Raw genomic sequence first — 18,270 nt, forward strand, 5'->3', positions numbered from 1 at the left:
ACATAGTACTGATTTCTCCTTTAGTTCCGTGATGAGGTTAAGTACGGATGCAAATAGCTTTATGTTTGTGAGACTGATGTAATGACGAAACATGGTTTCACATTATTTGTATTTTTTTCGGCCGTCGCTAGCACTACATGTAGGGACGAACAAGATTTCTGTGAGAGTAAAGTTTGTAATGAACGAGAGTTTAAGCAGAATCACTTCTACACCAATGAGAAGACATATGGAGAAATACCACTGACTTTATCACATAGACTTTTAGGTAAGATTTACATTATGAGTGTAAACATGCTGTTTTTCACCCTGACTGTGACTGACTCGCTGTGTGTGTGTTTTACAGATGCTCTCCCTCTTGATGAGCTGGATGGTCCTGTTAGTCGTCCTGTGAGGGGGTGTGTGTTTTCAGGGTCCCGGCCCACCCCTCTGAAAGAGCCCCTGACACTGGCTGCTGCGTCACAGGTTATACACCTTCACTTGCAAGGGGTGGTGTTGTTGTAGTATGTGTTCTTCTATTTTTATAATTTTATGTGTATGTGAGTGTCATATAAAAATTTTTTTTTTTTATTTTTTTTTTTATAAAATAAATATAATATAGTGTTTTTTTATGCCCTTGTGAAGAAGTAATACACATCAGCATACTTTTAACAAAAGTATCATTACTGAAATAATGTACAGTAGATTAAATAAATATACTCAAGTGTGAACTAAATATACACTTAATTGCAATACAATGAAAAGTTATTAAAGTTTAAATTCGTATTAAATGCAGTTAGCTTATCTGTAGAGACCTATTTAAATATAACTTATGCACATAATTTTAAGTACATCACTTAAGTTCATCACTTCTTTTGTCTTAAGAATACAGTTAAACTGACAACTGAAATGTGCTTGAATGTCTTTTCTATTTAAACGTGTATATATCATTATTAAACATATTATAAAATATATGAAGTTGCAGTTAAGGGCATTTGAAGTATATAATTTAAAATGTAAAATCAAGTAACGCTACACTTAAAATGATAAGAACGTGTGCTTTTTTAATATATGCTTAAGTGGCCTTTAATATAATTAATATTATATTGTCTACAAGAACAAGTTGTTTTCCATTAAAATGTGTTAACATTATGAGTGCACATTCAATACTAAAAAAATTCACAAGAATTATAGACAACCTACTTCCTAAATCAAATGTTAATATGACATAGTGTACAAATTTTCCATAGCTTATCAATTCCTAATCGACTTGTTTTGACAAAACTGCTTTAAAACTGATTTCATGAGAAGCATGAATTCAATCAAGCTTGTCGAAACACTTGTATTTCTGAGAGTACAATGGCATTATCAAACAATCACTGTACCACCACAATACTTTTTTTGTAAATGTTGTTTCCACATATGTGTATTTCAGGATGTGTTGAGGAATATTTTGGATCTGAATGAGTCTGTGATTCAGAATGAAGAATTTGTTCTTTGTGTTAGTGGTGGAAAACTGTTTCCTGGCTCTATTCCACTGGCACACAGATACGGAGGCCATCAGGTAAAACTGGAGTTTCAAACCTGACAGCAACGGCTATGTTGTTTGATTATTATCTTTATAGTTTGGTTATTGGGCAGGACAGCTGGGGGATGGAAGAGCACATTTTCTGGGGGAATATACAAACAGGTAAATGTTTTAAACAGATGTCTCTATAATCTCTAAACTCTCATCATCTTACGTAATGTTTAAAAGAATTGTTCTCCAAAAAAAATAAAATTTTCTGTTAATTTACTCATGCTCAGGCCATCCAAAATATAGGTGAGTTTCTTCAGTAGAACAGTAAAGATGATTTTTAGCTGACCCCATCGTCCTTGTTTATTCATAATCTGCGAGGTAATGGAGGGTCACATTGAGGGTCAAAAAAGCAGTTACAGGAAACACAAAAGTAATACCTGTGGCTTCTGGTGATATATTGAGGTATGTGTCCTCCCTCTCTGTTGTAAACAACAATGGAATCAGAAACCTTGAGCTCCAGTGCTGTTTGCCTGAGGCTGTGGATTACAGGTATATAATGTTGTAAATAATCTTCAGTTTCTTGCACATATCAATTGTTTTGGTTCATAAGACCTCAATATATCATCAGAAACTACAAGTAACTGTAACAGCTTTTTAGACTCTCAGTGTGACGGTACCCATTGACTTGCGTATTATGAATCAGCTAAAAATCATCTTCAGTGTTCCACTGAAGAAAGTAAGTCATCTACTACATCTTGGATGGCCTGAGAGTGAATACATTTATGGAAATTTTTATTTTTAGGTGAACTATTCATTTAAGCATGCAGCTGAACAAAGACATATCTCAGTTTAGAAATGTGACAAGTGTTCTGAATGAGAGTAGGCCATACATTTCAAACAGTCTCTCTTTTTTATCCAGAAAAGGTGAAAGATGGGAACTCCAGTTGAAAGGCTCAGGAAAGACACCGTACTCAAGGTGAATTTTGCTTCTGTGCTTTCACAGTATTTGTTTTAAACTATGTGTTATCTTAAGAAATACATCATTATTTTTCTTAGTTGTTATACAGTATATATTCATGATGTTGTGCGCGTAGGTCTGGTGATGGACGGGCTGTGATTCGCTCCTCTGTGAGGGAGTTCCTGTGCAGTGAAGCCATGCATTTTCTGGGGGTTCCCACAAGCAGAGCCCTCAGGTGCATAACATACACATTGTACACTATTTTATATGTGTGTAAAATAATGTTTTATACACAGTCTCATATGTATGCATGCTAATTAGTGAGGTGTGAGAGAATGAATGGACATGCACAAAAAGATTAATACTGCCTTTACCACATTCAAATTTTGCCTTATTTTTATTTATGTTTTTTTTTTTTTTTTGTCTATCTTTTGTCAGTCTGGTTGTAAGTGAGGAGCCTGTATGGAGGGATCTGTTTTATAACGGCAATGTCATAAAAGAAAGAGGTAAAACTACAATCAGATGAAAAAATATTGTAAATGAACACTTTGTTCTTTATCAGTCTTTATCTTTATAAATCATGGCATGTGCTTGTTCTCTGTGTCCATCAGGAGCGGTTGTTTTGCGCCTGGCCAGGTCCTGGTTTCGTATTGGTTCGCTGGAGATATTAACTAGAACCGGAGAGTTAGATGTCCTGCGGTAAAATAACTTTAACTCAGGAGAGTAATATTTATTCTCAGACTCACTCTCATTTGCTGTTTTTTTTTTTTTTTTTTTTTTTTTTAGGACATTATTGGACTTTATAATTGAAGAGTATTTTAAATCTATTGCGATGAATGACCCTGACAAGTATGTGGTATGTATCTCAGTGTCTCGCTTATGTTTAGTTGTAATACAAAGTTATTTTATACTTTCTAATAAGGCTGCACGATTATAACAAAAATCATAATTGTCGATTATTCCCTTGAAATTGTAATTGCGATTATTAATTACGATTATCACAATTTGCATTGAATGATGTTTATACCATTGTTTGATGCAACTGCATGCTGTATTTTATATGAAAATAAACCAGCTGAAAACACTCTAACTGAAAAACCTTTAGTGCTTTTCTATAGTATTAATCCTCAAATGTACATCGGATTGGTTTCTTCTTTAAATTATAAAAAAAAAAGTAAAAATATTAATGGTATTATAATGTTATACTAAAACCAAAACAATGGAAAAACCCTTAAGATAACATGTAGAAAGAAAAAACATATCTTAAGGGTGCCGGATAATACAAGTGGACTTTGAACGATTAATTGCCGTCCATAATGTAATCCCAATTAGAAATCTGATTAATTGTGCAGCCCTACTTTCTAACAAGCTTGACTATATTTCACTGTGTTTCAGGTGTTTTTCTCTAGAGTGGTGAATGAAACCGCACATTTAATTGCTCACTGGATGTCAGTTGGATTTGCGCATGGTTAGTCGACTCTTCTTTACTAGTTTAAATATCACAGTCTGTTATATTATAGATTGAGCTGAATAACCAAAATGTTCAACCATATGATCTGCATCTTCACAGGAGTATGCAACACAGATAACTTCAGTCTGCTTTCTATCACCATTGACTATGGCCCGTTTGGATTTATGGAATCATATGACCCAAGTAACTTTCTTTTCCCATACTTCAAAATATTAGTGATCATTTTCCTGTAATTGTTTAATGTTTGTTGTATAACATAGCATGTGTAAATATATATGTATCATATGTGACCCTGGACCACAAAACAAGTCTTAAAGGGATACTCCACCCCAAAATGAAAATTTTGTCATTAATCACTTACCCCCATGTCGTTCCAAACCCATAAAAGCTCAGTTCGTCTTCGGAACACAATTTAAGATATTTTTGATGAAAACCGGGAGGCTTGTGTCTGTCCCATAGACTGCCAAGTAAATAGCAGTGTCAAGGTCAATAAAAGGTATGAAAGTCGTCTTCAGAATACTCCCATCTGCCATCAGACGTGCAGTCTGGGTTATATAAAGCGATGGGAACACTTTTGTAAGCGAAGAAAACAAAAATAACGACTTCATTCAATAATTCGTTTGTCAGTGGTCTCCTCTGTGTCTCTCCATATCACCGTATGCTGTGTATGCTCTTCTGTGTCATCCGCGCCACAAGGATTCGCTGTTTTATTTCAAATCAAAGCTAAATACACGTAAAAAACAGTGCATCCTTGTGGCATGGGGGTAAGTGATTAATGACAAAATTTTTCAAAATTGAGATTTATACATAATCTGAAAACTGAATATATAAACTTTCCATTGATTTATGCAAAAAAAAATCTAAATTCCGAGAGAATCCCCTTTGAAGTTTTCCAAATGAATTCTTGGCAATGCATATTACTAATCAAAAATTAAGTTTTGATATATTTACGGTAGGACATTTACAAATATCTTCATGGAATATGATCTTTACTTAATATCCTAATGATTTTTGGCGTAAAAGAAAAATCTAAAATTTTTGACCCATACAATGTTTTTTTGGCTATTGCTAAAAATTAGGGCTGGGCGATATATCTAACGATATGATCATGCGTATCTAGTCAGAAAATCTGGTTCCCTGATTAGCGCTAAATCGCCATCACCTGCTTTCAAATGGAGCGGCATTTAATAGACAGAGCCGTAGTTCACTGACAAGGTACGCAATATCGCGTTCATTATCGAAGGCGATTCATCTGCGATAATGAACCCGATATTGCGTACCTTGTCAGTGAACTACGGCTCTGTCTATTACAGTAAATGCCGCTCCATTTGAAAGCAGGTGATGGCGATTTAGCGCTAATCAGGGAACCAGATTTACTGACTAGATACGCATGATCATATCGTTAGATATATCGCCCAGCCCTACTAAAAATATACCCCAGAGACTTAAGATTGTTTCGTGGGTCACATATATAATTCATACAACTTTTCCTTTTAAGTATAGTTCAGTACAAAATGTATTATGTATTACTGCATTCATATATTCTATTAAGTGAACATGAAACTGACCTACTGTACCAAAAAAAACATCCTTGCTATAGCATTTCTAATTTTTTTTTTTTATAGATTTTGTCCCCAACACATCTGATGATGAGGGCCGGTACAGTATAGGAGCTCAGGCTAATGTGGGCCTCTTCAATCTACAGAAACTTCTAGAAGCTCTGAAACCACTGCTGACCTCAGATCAGCTGTCACAGTAAGAGCTCTTTTTATTTTCTGATTGTATTGATCTGGAATGAAACTGGTGATTCATGTATCATTTCATTTGTTCATTACAGGTGTCGGCAAACACTGAGAGAATATTCCCAAACCTACCAGCAAAGGTGAGCATGCCATTAAACTGTACACAGAACACTGTATTAATCTCTGAGTCATTTCTAATCTATTTTTTTCTAATTTTGTTACAGATTCCATGAACTATTCAAAGCAAAGTTAGGCTTTCTAGGAAATCAAGAAAACGATTCATATGTGATTGCATTTCTTCTAAAGGTAAATATTAGCTGTGTGTGTGTGGGAGAGAGAGACATATATATATATATATATATATATATATATATATAAATTTATTTATAAAAATTTTTACTAAAAACTTTTACAGTTAGACTTTTTAAATTCCAAATCACCAAATCTATCAAATAAAGTTCAGTGCCCTGTTGTAATAACTGCAGTAGATACAAAGAGAAGAATTACATGTATAACGTTGTAGAATAAAATGTATAATGTATGGTGTGTGTTGTGTTGATTTGAGCTGATGGAGGACACTGGAGCAGACTTCACCATGACTTTCAGACAGCTGAGTGAAGTCACTATGTCCCAGCTTCAGACGGGATCCATTCCTCCGGTACATTTCCACTCCATTCACACCCACAGCAGCTGCAATATCCATGATTTATATAATAATGATTTCAGTCCATTAACTGTGACTGTGTCTCTCTTTACAGTCAATGTGGGCTCTGTCAGACCTCTTATCACATGAGTATTTCAGAGACTGGGTTCAGCTGTATTTAAAGCGTCTGTCAAGGTAACATTGCTGCAATCTATGCTTGCATACATTAGAGCATTGAAATGAATATTTCTCTGTTTTAATCGTCTCTTAAAGGATGGAAAGTGACTCAGATGCAGCACGTCAGCACAGAATGCAAGGTATTGTTTGGTCTATGTTGTATATATTTTTACATTACAGTATGCCATGGCAAACTAGCATTCAAAAGTTTGGAGTCCGCAAGATTTTTTTTAGAATGCTAGGCTGCATTTGAAAACAGTAATATAGTGAAATATTATTATCTATGTTTTCTATTTTGATATTTTAATATTTTATTGATTCCTGTGATTACAAAGGTGAATTTTTAGCACCATTAATGTCGGCATCATTGCAATTATTGACGCTAAACTTTTGTAATGTTGTTATGTATTATGTTGTATATGTTATGTGTGTTGACTGCTTTGTTTTTACTGTACAGGAGTCAACCCACGATATGTATTGAGGAACTGGATGGCTGAATCTGCTATCAGAAAAGCAGAGAAAAATGACTTTTCAGAGGTATGACTACATGCGATGAAATTTTGCTTTAATATGTTACTTTGAAATGTACTGTAGGCCAGGCAATTATACATAAAATCGAATATTTTCAGGCAGACTATTATTTTTCATATGTGATAGAATTTCTTATGATGTATTTCTAGGTGGCGCTGTTGCAGAAGACTCTAACAGAGCCATTTGTGGAGCAGGAGGAGGCTGAGAGAGCCGGATACTCCAGTAAACCTCCATCCTGGGCTCAGCAGCTGAGGGTCAGCTGTTCTTCCTAATCTGTTTTTTCAATGTAAGCATAACTTGAACATTCATTTGCATCAAAACATTCTGCAGTTCTACACAAGCATATTAAATAAAAATAATGAAAAAGAAAATTTGCATCATGCATCTAAATAAGAACTCAATAAGGCCTTCCAGAATCTATTTAACAGTTAACTTTGCAAGACCATATTTACTGACATTTCATTAGCAGTAATGATATAGCATATTTGTAATACATACAGTATATAATCTAAGTAGTTGCATAAGAACAAAGTTTTTACACATTTTAGTATTGTGGTGTAATAAAAACATTTCAAACAATTGTCAATTAGCTCAGTCTTCAAGTTCATGGTTGACTGCGCTTTTTCTGCATTGCCGTCATCAGTTCTGACATGAAGTCGCCACCTGATGGCGCTGCTAGTTGAGGTGTAGTCCTCTGAGGGGGAGAAGGAGCCACTTTTCTGACGGAGTTGGTGGGTTGGTAGGCAGCCGGTGCAGGAGCTGGGGGTGGAGGTGGGGGTGGAGGTGGAGGCGGTGCTCCACCTGCAGATGCAAAGTTTTGGGGAGCAGGAGGAGGTGGTGGAAGAGACGCAAGGGGCTCTGGAGGTGGTGGTGGGAGCGCTGCTCCCCCGTAAGACGTCATACTAGTTGGTGGTGGAGGTAGGAAGTCAGGGGGCTGCTCGGCATCTTCTGGAGGAGGTGGTGGAGGAGGCAGGTCATCCGTGGGTGGAGGTGGGATGGAGGATTGTGGAAATTGAGGTGGAGGAGGAAACTTGTTAACTTTGGTTGTGCTGGAAGGAGCAGGGAGAGGAGGAGGCAACATGGGGTCAGGTGGTTGAGGAGGCAAGATTTCCATTGAAGGTGGAGGTGGTGGTGGGAAAGATGTTTGGTTGCCAGGACCCTTCAAAAACAAACCAAAAAAAACATTCAGAAGACCTCTAAATAAATCATGAGATTACAAGAAGTTAAAACAGCTTTCAAGGAACCGTATATAGCCTTGTGATAAAAAACTGTGCCTAATTGTATTGAACGTGCACTTGCAGTCTACTTCAAGTCTTAAAGTGTTATCGATAATATTAGTGATAAGCGCATTATTTTTAACCACGTTCTCCGTTACTAAAACAGCTGATAGATTGAGAGGTACCTTGGTCTCCACTGCAGGGTGAGAAGCATGTCCATTTGCAGCTTTGGCTGAAAGATATATGCAAAACTTAATATAGAAAGATCAATGATAGATTTTATGATGATCTGTTGAACTCCATTATCTCTACCTTTAGGTGTAGGGGAGGGTGTCGATGCATTGGAGGAGGTCTGGATAGTGCGGTTAGCCCATGTTGCAGAGCCTGCAGCTTTCCTCACAGCAGCCTTGTAGTTGTCATATAACTGCTTACCATACTATGAAAGAAATCATAACAAAACAAGACCATTAATACTAGAAGAACTTAAAGGGATAGTTCTCCCCAAAATGAAAGTTCTGTTATCATTTACTGACTGTTTCAGAGTTTCTTTCTTCTGTTGAACACAAAATAAGATATTTACAACCAAATAGATGATCGTAGCCATTGGGTACCAGCAAATGTTCAGTTACCAGCATTTTTATAAATGTCTCCTTTTGGAACAACTTGAGGGTGAGTAAATGATTTCATTTTTGGGTGAACTATTCCTTTAATGCCCAAGACAAAGTTCAACAATAGAACCGAACACAACAGCTAAAGTTTACAGTGTTCATATTTGTATTGTAAAGTAGAATTTCTAATGCAAATGCTTCATGTCTTCTTTGGATTTATCATTATCTACTTTATAAATATTTAGAAATGTATGCTCTATGGCTTGGTTTCCGCTCACCTTTGCAATACGTATTCCAGTCACCCAAAGAGTCATGGACCACACATCATCACAACACAGATACTTGATGTATTGTGATTCTTTCTGAATCTGAGGATGCTGAAAAACAGATCACATTAACCATATCAACCACTGTGTACTCTGATATAAAGGCCAAGATACCTAATAACACTGCATTTGGTTGTATTCCATATTACATTCCACATAATTCCCTGATGATTTGTGAAACCACTTAGTATTTTTCGTATGTTGAATCTTTAAGATCTTCTTGCTCATGTCTAATTGTACATTTTCTTGTTTGTGTTTTTCTCTTTGGTTTGGTAACAAATTATTAAGGGTATTCAAAGTTAGTTCGTGTTTTGATCATATTAGTCTTTCTCCAAATAGACAATTGGTGATATTATCATTATTACTGAACTGTAGTTGCATAGCAGAGACAGTAGATGGCACAATAAAATCACAATTTAGTCCTTAGGATTAGTCCTAAATATTGCTAAAAGAGGCAGAGACAATGTTGTGCTTGATAATTATTGCACAAGTTGTGCAAATAATGCATGTCCTTTTCTGTTGGAGCATAGTCTGAGTCGCTAGGTTTAGTTTTAGCTCTATATCATGTATTGCATTTTATCATGTGTTTGCATTTTATTTCCCAATTGCTTGACTAACTTAAAACACAGACACTCCTAGCTTAGACATAGCCTGAAACACCCTTGGAAAGTATTACATGATTTGTCATGCTTCCTTAGCAAGAGTTTAGCATGTCAGTGGACCTGGTTTTGTTAGAATCATGTATACAGTGAGGTATTTTTGTCTCCTGTGAATAGATCTAAGATTCTTTAGCCAGTGATATTGTTTCCATGCCTCATTTAAAATTTGTAGAACAATTAACCAATATTCACACTTTCCAGACAATGTAACAGTGTAGACTGAAGAAAACTAAGTTTGAGGTATTTTAAATTGTGTGCAAAGACTTTAATTACAGACAGGCTCTGAAAACCGCATGGTCTGAACACACACACACACACACACACACACACAAAGTTTTGAACTTTCAATACTTGTGGTAGGCTACTAGACCATAGACCAAAAACAAACAAAAAAAAATATATATATATCCATTTGGAAAGGCTTGAGAACCCATGCTGTGTGGACTAAATATAGATAAGGTAGTGGTGAGTGCCACAGGGCTTGCTTTTAGGCCCTCTGTAGTTCTCATTATATGTACCTCCACTAGGTAGTATCTTTAGGAAACATGGAATTATTATTAATATTATTATTATTATGTTAAAGACACTCAGGTATGTATTTTCTGATAGATTTTTAGAACCTATATCTCATTTTTAGAATGTATGTAAGATGTATCTGAAAGCAATTTAGCTTCAATAAAAAAAGATGAATTAAAAAATATATGATAAGTGTAATATTGCAACATGGCTAGATGTTCATCTTTCTCTATAGAAAAGCTTCACAAAATGTAGCTTTCAAAGTTCTTTACCATAAAATGCTACCTAAAAATATTCACCTTTCGTGAATCTTCAAACCCCTATCCCTTTATGTTTTGTGTTGCTACAGCTAATGTCAGCTCACATCCATGCTCACTAAACAGGAAAAGATGCTTCCCCAACCACTTCCTGCATTCTGGAACTTTAAATGCAAGACATTAGCTTTTATCTTTGGGGGTAGTCATTTAGTTACTTGTTATATATTAAAGCTCTAGGCATACAGGAGACAAACCTTGAAATAATTATTGCACAATTTATGTTTAGCAGCCCAGGGTTTGGAAGTTACACCTACCAGCTTAAGTAGTGGTCTTTTAGTGGACATGTATAAAAGAGAACCAAGCAGATTTATGGTGCGTAAATATCAGATAAATGCCCTACTGCCGGCAGTACCTAAAGAGTCCTTGTAATTATGGCACATGACTTAAAAAGCTGAGGTTGTCTCTGAAAACTGGCCGGGGATGAGGTCTGCCATTTTTACTACATTAGTAATTAAACAGGAATTTCATTCAGGGATGTAGTTTTGAACCAGTGGAGCAATTTGAAGGGTTGCAGTAAGGTCATCTTCAAACCTCTGACCCAGTCACACCATTGCACCACTCCTTCTTGTTATCTCAGGGGGAAATGAATTTACAGCTTCTGGTGCCATAAGCCTCACGTCTTTCATGTCCATGACTGCTGCTGATAGATAGCATTTTAAAACAAGGATTTGCTTTAGGGCCCAAAGTCCAGAAGCACAATTTCTTTGCATCACCCACAGAATGGAACAGAACGCCTTTCTTTAGTTTGATTTCAAGTTAGTAAACAGCTCTAAATCTCAGCTGAGACTCTGGAAAAACAACAGGAAAACAAGTACCACCACCCTAGTTCTTCTGTTTCTACTGCTAACGTCCATGTCTATGAAAAGTTCTGCTTTGGTTTAAAAAATGTCCATGTCACGATTCAGTGTATTTTATAGAAAGGGGAGTGTTTGTTGATTTATTTATTTATTGCTATTAAAATTACTATTAAATTGATCTTTAAATTGATACAAAAACGACCATATTCCTTTAAAATATGAGATATTTGAAGCTTCTCTGTATTATTACTCTTATTATTGCTGCTCTAAAACAAACACTGAAAACAATAGACCATATTAGGCTTGAAACATCTACTTTTGCTTCTTTTTACATATGTGTAATAAACATCAGGAATTAACTACTGTACAAATGTATCACTCCGTGAACTCTGTACATGGTTAAGAACTCAAGTGTAAGTGTTGCAAAACAAACTTATTATACACAAGCACTGGTAATGCAGAGATATGTTCATTCAAAACTACATATGTAGTTACATAATATTTAGTGAAGAAACATTTAAATAAATCATTATGCCTTTGTGAAAAAGTAAGCACACATTTAAATGTGTATATATAAAATAATACTGTAATATATAACACTTGTATATTGTATCACATTTTTATTTAATGTATTTAAATATATTTGTCATTACAAATTTCATTCATACTGTTGCAGTTTAGTATATTAACATATATTAACATTAAATGTTATATCAAATATAACACTCCAGTTATAGTCAAGTGTTTTACGTGTGCCTTAGTGTGTTAGTCAAAAACATCAAAATAAGTGTACTTCTTTATAGCACAACAAAAGATTATTGAAACAAAAAGAATGTGTACTGTCTTTACGTACACTTAAGCAGCATCTTTTGTCATTAATATTATATTATCTGCAAGCACAGATTTAATATATTGAACATATATTTGTATAATATTAGATATCCCAGGTTAAAAAAAAATTACACTTTCATAATGTACTTAAAGTGCTCTATTACCACAAGCTAATTTTGTACTTAATATACAAAAAATGATTTTAGTATTTAGTTTTGTGTGTACTGTATGTATATGTTACATTAAAAGTGCACATTCAATTCAATTAGATGCGCTTTCTTTTTCAAAACCATGGGCTGAAACCGTACCTTAAGAATGAAGCAGTGGTCTGTTGGTGCTTTGTATTTGATTCTGTATTCTTTGCAGTAGTAGACGTTCACATTGTCAAACTGCACCAAGCACACAAGATCCCGTGAAGCCTGATAAAGACACAGAAAAAAACCATTAGTCACCGAAATTTAGTTGCTTGACCTTTTCACCAAGCCAGTTATTATTTAGGACTATGTACATTGAGCTTAATTCATCAGAACTCCATGTCTGGTCAAAATACACTGCATGTTTTATTGTCTGGATTGCCTGAGCTGACCTTTGTCTTGCCTTTGGGTGAGTAATACAATCCAGAGGCCCGCAGCAGGAAGTAGCGCTGTCTCCACGATTTCTTGCCATCCTCCTTCAGATACAGAATACCCTCCAGGTCAGGCACAATGACGGAGGCTCCACAGAAGTTCTCCTGCACCCAGAAATGCAGAACCAGACATGAAGACTTTGATCATTCGCTTACACTCATGTTGTTCCATATAGATTTCTGCAGAACACACACTGGAATGACATGAGGGTGAGAAAGTTGTGTCGAAATTGGATCAAGACCTGCATTACTTGATCAAGAGGGTCCGGTTATGATGTTAAATATGACACCATGACATTTCTTTTGATAAATGTCTTCATCTGTATCTTTAGATAAAGCCTCTCAATTCTATCAAAGTTAAAGCCAGACGCACCTCCAGTAGCTGTTCTTTGTCTTTGTCTTTCATGTCCTTTAGAGATTTCTTATCCTTTTTCCACATATAAAAATTCTGTAAAAGAAATTGGAATGGACTTAATATCGATTAGCATTCAGCAGAATTGCAGTAATTGATCATCAGGTATTCATGTATGTCATGAGGCACCTTTAAAGACAGATCGTTCTACACTAATGGCCACTTCTAGATTTCTACCATTAGAGAAAACTGTCAATGTGCTGAGATTAACTGCTTTTCTAATTTCTGTTCCATTTTCAGTGAATTTACAGGGCACAAGAAATAGAGAAGTTGTTTTAGTGTTAGAAATGTCAGAGTTATTACAAGCAAAGGAAAGGGAAAAATATCCACTATTTTTAGCACTTTTATATTTAGTTATTTATTGGTCACAGTTCAGTGACCAATTCTCACTACTATGACGTTTGCCTCAATAACTCCTAATTTGCTGCTTATTAATAGTTAAGTTTAGGTATGGGGTAAGATTAAAGGATGTAGAAGAATCATGCAAAATAAGGCATTAATATGTGCTTTATAAGTATAAATATATGCTATATTTAATAAGCAGCCTGCTTAATAATAGTGAGAACTGGTCCCTAAAGTATTAGCTATTTATTAGTAATTTCATTTGTATCATCAAGAAGCACAAATAGCTGTCCAAATACTTGCCTGAGGGTTTCTGAACACTTCATACTTGTCTTTTTTCTCTTGAAAAAGCACTTTGTTTTCAGTGTCCCTTGTCCATGTTGAAAGAGGCTCCACAAGGTTCTCATGGTCCTCAAACGCTCGTTCTGTGGAAAGTTCAAACTCAGTTCAAATGTCATTTCCCTTTTATAACTAAATATCTATAATCAAAACCACCCCTAAAACTTATGCACACGTTATGTAAAGATTCATTTGACAAACACTTTTATCTACAGCAACTTAAAAATATTTGGTCCCACTTTATATTAGGTGGCCTTAACTACTATACTTAAAATTTAAAATAATGATTTGATACAATGCACTTATTGTGTACATACATGTTTTTGCATTGTAATAAATTTCTGTAAGTGCATTATAAACACACTGTTGACCCATCCCTTACACCTCAACCCACCCTTAAACCTACCCATACCCCCTAAATCTGTCCCTAACCTCACCCGTGTCCCACCTCAATAGCAGCAAAAGTGTTTTGCAATACAATATGAACACATTGCACTTTCATTGCACTTATTTTTTGATGCAAGTGCATAGTAGTCAAAGCCACTTAATGTAAAGTGAGATCAAATATTTAAAATAAACTTTAATAAATAAAAATAAAGAAATACATATATTCCCCCACCCCCACCCCCACCCCACACACACACATTTTGTAGCGGGTTTTTTTTTTTTTTTTGTATGGCTAGCAGTTTTTGAGATTTCAGGATTTCCTTATTCAAATAGACTTGGTCTTAGCTGCCTGGATGCACTGTAAAGCATGAGAAATACACAGCATGAAAGTAAACAGCAAGCTCAAACTTCCTCTGAAAGTAACTTGTGTAAGCGGTTTTCTTTTTTGAATAGTTAACTTAACATGAATTTGGTTTATTTACTGGAATGAAGCTGAAAGATCCCCTGAAATAAAGAAAAATAATATGAAAAAAAATACCGTTTTCAGAAATAATAATGATGGTAGCACTTTAGATTAGGGAACACAATTAACTCGTTGCTGATAAACATGGATATTATTAGCATACTGGCTGTTTATTAGTATTTGTAAAGCACATATTAATACCTTATTCTGCGCAAACATTCTAGATCCTCTAACCCCACTCAATACCTAAACATAACTATTACAAACAACTACCTTACTTTCAATAAGCAGCAAATTTGGAGTTTATTGAGGGAAAACTCTTTATTAATAGTGAATATGTGTGTTACTTATTCTAAAGTGTTACCAAAATGATTATCATTAAGTCATTAAGCAAATGCTGGGTTTTTACTGTGCACATCTCCCATTGCATTGGTGCCAACCCAGACAATGTGGTATATACAGTATATATGTTCTATACTGTCTGCAACCTCCCATATTCTCAGTTAAATATCACATATACTGATTAAAAACTGGAATGAAGAGATCTTACGGGTGGTCTGAAGTTTGATGTGGTTACTGGCATTACACCCATGGTGTGAATCTGCTTCAAAGGCATATCATGGAAGCTATTTTCCCTGAGCATGTGTATGATTTCATGTGTCCCTCAGCTCGATGAGAGTGCTCTAATAGATGGGAGTAGATGATGGTGAAAAGCTGTATATGTAGACAGCAAGGAACGGCAATAGAGTATGAAAGTATACTGTGGCTGTTTAGATGTTCCCTCATGATTATAAGTCACTCACAGTAGGAAATAGCATCATGCTTCTCTAAAATGAACCTGGCAAAGATCTTTAACACAGTTAAAGTTTGACTTTGTTCCTTCCTAACCCTGGTGAGTAATGTTCTCTATGTGGTTAGATTGCATTGACGGTTCAATAGAAGGCAGCATGAGGGACAAATACTTTTGACAACAAAGAGGTCTATTGCAAGTTTTTAAAGTGCCAATTGTTAAACTATAACATTTGGTTTCCACCATTCCATGTGTTATTTTTCTCTTGTGAAAAAGAAGTGCACTAAATGCGCACTTGTAGTATATGTGAAATGTTAAAAGTATATACTTGCAATTAAAATTTCAAGACTATGTTTATTAACTTTTGTAACTTTGTAAGTGTGCTACGTGAATGTTAGCGTACACTTACGTGGCATTTTTATTCCATTGAAATATTATCTGCAAGTACTGTTTTTGTTTTTAAATATATTTTTATGTCTTAAAGTACACCACAGGTGCACTTCTTTTTCTCTAGGGATAAGAACGAATGGAATAACACAAGATAAATCCAGTCTATTCATCTAAAATTTGGCAGCCAGAAAGCAAACATATGGTAATGGCTGCAGATGAAGCCTCGGAGCAGATGGAGAAAGAAAAATTGGGGAATTTCGATCATAAGGACTGTATTTCCTCATGATAAGGAGGTTGAGTGACGGTGTCTGGGGCAGTAAATTAAACCCACCTGTCGTTTGGTGAATGAGAGTGAATGTGTATAGTGGTAGGTCAGCTCTGTACTGTGAGCTCACTGGAGCCTGGCTGTCAGCACGCCAGTAAAAACACACTTCATCATCTTCGCGAAATCCAGCTTTATAAAGCTGATGACAACTGAATGGACATGCAGGTCTGTGTGTACCTGGATGATACTCACCAGTCTGTAAGTCAGGATTGGTCTCGCACACAGACCAATCCACATTGCAGTCACAATGTGTCTTCTCAAACAGGTTGTCCATCACATCTCTGACTGTTTGTCTCTCATCCACCATCAGAGTCTTTGAGCTGCCGTCCGTAATCTCCACTTTCACGACCAGCTATCACAACAAAACATAAATAACAAGATTAAACTTACTGTAGTTAACATGGTAACTGCATGTTGTTTGTTTGTTTTTTTTTTGTGGTGATTTGCATCTCCATTTGGAATTATGGCATAGTTTGTTGGCAAATGTGCAACAAAATCTTTGCATGCCCTGTAAACAAAGCAAACTGTTAGGATGCTTTACAGTTTATGTTGGTCATAAGATGTCATTCAGTTTAGCAGTTCTTGGTCAGAATATTCTGCAAAGTGGACCAAAGTGGAACTTCTGGCTAAACAAAATGTAGTTGAAACCTAAATATTTTAAGAAGCCTGGTAAGAGCCTAACATAAGCACACACTGGTGACAAGCCATGCTGGTCTTTTTAACAGAACCAATGAACAGATGTTTGGATGTATATACAGTAGATATATACATTTTCTGTGAAATACATGGGAAGGATGGGAATGGCAATACATTTAAAGGGAACTACTGGCTCTGCAATGGTGCTTGAAATGCTCATCGAGAAATTTGAATATCAACAATCATGCTAAAAGTGTAGCTTAGTGCATTCAAAATGGTCTCATTTTGATTGTAGTCATGTTTTGTACTGACCACATTGTTTCAGTTATCATTGCAACTTTAACTATGTTCTTGCTGTAATCACTGTTACAACATATACTGTACACCGGATAAACCACTTTTAGTAAGCAACTTTAGATCACTCAGTGAAGGCATTAAGTCAGTGTGGGTCATGTAACCTATAACCAGACTAATTAGAAACCAGACTGATAATCCCTCCTGGAGTCTGAGCCTTATTATTGCAAACAATTATTGCTCAAAGGTTGCTCTTTTATTGCTCAAGAGACTGTTTAGTCTTCATGATTACTTTATCATGATACTTATGAGACACAAAAATACACATAACCTATGCAATTGTTGACAATTGTTGATATTATGATTATGGATCTATACATTTCTAACAATAATTTTGGACAGTTATGTAGTCGAGACCAGCTCATGCGAGTCTGAGTCAAAAATGAGACCAAAAGTGGGATGAGTCCGAGTCAAGACCGAGATCTGAAGATTGTCAAGTCCAATTCTAGACCACGACCTAAAAAAGTGTTGAGTCAGAGTAAAGACATCAACCTGAAAAAGGTTTAGACTGAGTCAACCAGCCTGATACCTGAAGATGACTGAGTTCGATTTAAGATAGAGATCTGAAGTGTTATGTCTGAGTCAAAGCAGAGGTCTGAAGACCGTTGTGTCAGAGTCAAAACTGAGACCGGAAGATGGTTGAGTCTAATCCACTTGAGCTTTTCCACTGCGTGGTACGACTCGGCTCGGCTTCCATTTCCACTGCAGTTAATATCGCTTTAGAGTTGGCGGGATTATTCACATGCTGTTATAGGTGCGCCGCCTCTACTGCCACAACTCCTAAAAATACCTTTTTCATTCCATGTCGCCCCATCAAGCTCTCGCTGGATGCGCTCCTCTGCTATCAGCAAGAGGAACGTCTGTACTTCCGCAACAAACAAAACTTTTTGGTTGAAAAGGTGCACTCATTCAAAACAGT

The 18,270-nt window shown here is 35.9% G+C and overlaps 2 protein-coding genes across 4 annotated transcripts in view; one reads left to right on the top strand and one right to left on the bottom strand.

Moving 5' to 3' along the window:
- Nucleotides 1–7,388, top strand: LOC109047246 (protein adenylyltransferase SelO, mitochondrial-like). Of its 3 annotated transcripts, none has more exons than XM_042751797.1 (19): nucleotides 1–265; nucleotides 344–462; nucleotides 1,412–1,540; nucleotides 1,623–1,666; nucleotides 2,415–2,471; nucleotides 2,590–2,688; nucleotides 2,892–2,959; nucleotides 3,065–3,152; nucleotides 3,240–3,309; nucleotides 3,849–3,921; nucleotides 4,024–4,107; nucleotides 5,550–5,679; nucleotides 5,762–5,806; nucleotides 5,891–5,972; nucleotides 6,232–6,324; nucleotides 6,425–6,504; nucleotides 6,583–6,626; nucleotides 6,944–7,023; nucleotides 7,167–7,388. In XM_042751797.1, exons 1-19 carry the CDS (start codon nucleotides 82–84, stop codon nucleotides 7,287–7,289), a joined length of 1,692 nt encoding a protein of 563 aa, XP_042607731.1. In that variant the 5' UTR covers nucleotides 1–81; the 3' UTR covers nucleotides 7,290–7,388. The 3 variants fall into 3 exon arrangements, with proteins under 3 accessions (XP_042607731.1, XP_042607730.1, XP_042607729.1); XM_042751796.1 differs by having other exon boundaries at nucleotides 2–265; nucleotides 1,602–1,666; nucleotides 6,235–6,324; XM_042751795.1 differs by having other exon boundaries at nucleotides 3–265; nucleotides 1,602–1,666.
- The window catches only part of LOC109049601 (amyloid beta A4 precursor protein-binding family B member 1-interacting protein-like), a 24,381-nt gene continuing 13,148 nt past the window's right edge, over nucleotides 7,038–18,270 (bottom strand). Inside the window, exons 6-14 of the mRNA XM_042751798.1 lie at nucleotides 16,554–16,713; nucleotides 13,971–14,092; nucleotides 13,287–13,361; nucleotides 12,875–13,018; nucleotides 12,597–12,707; nucleotides 9,121–9,219; nucleotides 8,547–8,670; nucleotides 8,420–8,466; nucleotides 7,038–8,176 (exon numbers count right to left, since the gene is read on the bottom strand). Of these exons, the coding sequence (XP_042607732.1) occupies nucleotides 7,622–8,176; nucleotides 8,420–8,466; nucleotides 8,547–8,670; nucleotides 9,121–9,219; nucleotides 12,597–12,707; nucleotides 12,875–13,018; nucleotides 13,287–13,361; nucleotides 13,971–14,092; nucleotides 16,554–16,713 (1,437 nt within the window). The 3' untranslated portion in view covers nucleotides 7,038–7,621. The remainder of the gene's footprint in view (nucleotides 8,177–8,419; nucleotides 8,467–8,546; nucleotides 8,671–9,120; nucleotides 9,220–12,596; nucleotides 12,708–12,874; nucleotides 13,019–13,286; nucleotides 13,362–13,970; nucleotides 14,093–16,553; nucleotides 16,714–18,270) is intronic.

Source organism: Cyprinus carpio, chromosome B24, assembly GCF_018340385.1.
Source record: "Cyprinus carpio isolate SPL01 chromosome B24, ASM1834038v1, whole genome shotgun sequence".
NCBI classification, from domain to species: Eukaryota; Metazoa; Chordata; class Actinopteri; order Cypriniformes; family Cyprinidae; genus Cyprinus; species Cyprinus carpio.

Excerpts from the sequence above, each read along its gene's own strand:
- LOC109047246 (XM_042751795.1), top strand. The coding sequence starts at position 82 with ATGACGAAACATGGTTTCACATTATTTGTATTTTTTTCGGCCGTCGCT. Across the intron at positions 266-343 it reads TTTATCACATAGACTTTTAG|ATGCTCTCCCTCTTGATGAG; the intron begins GTAAGATTTACA and ends TGTGTTTTACAG. Across the intron at positions 463-1,411 it reads CACTGGCTGCTGCGTCACAG|GATGTGTTGAGGAATATTTT; the intron begins GTTATACACCTT and ends TGTGTATTTCAG.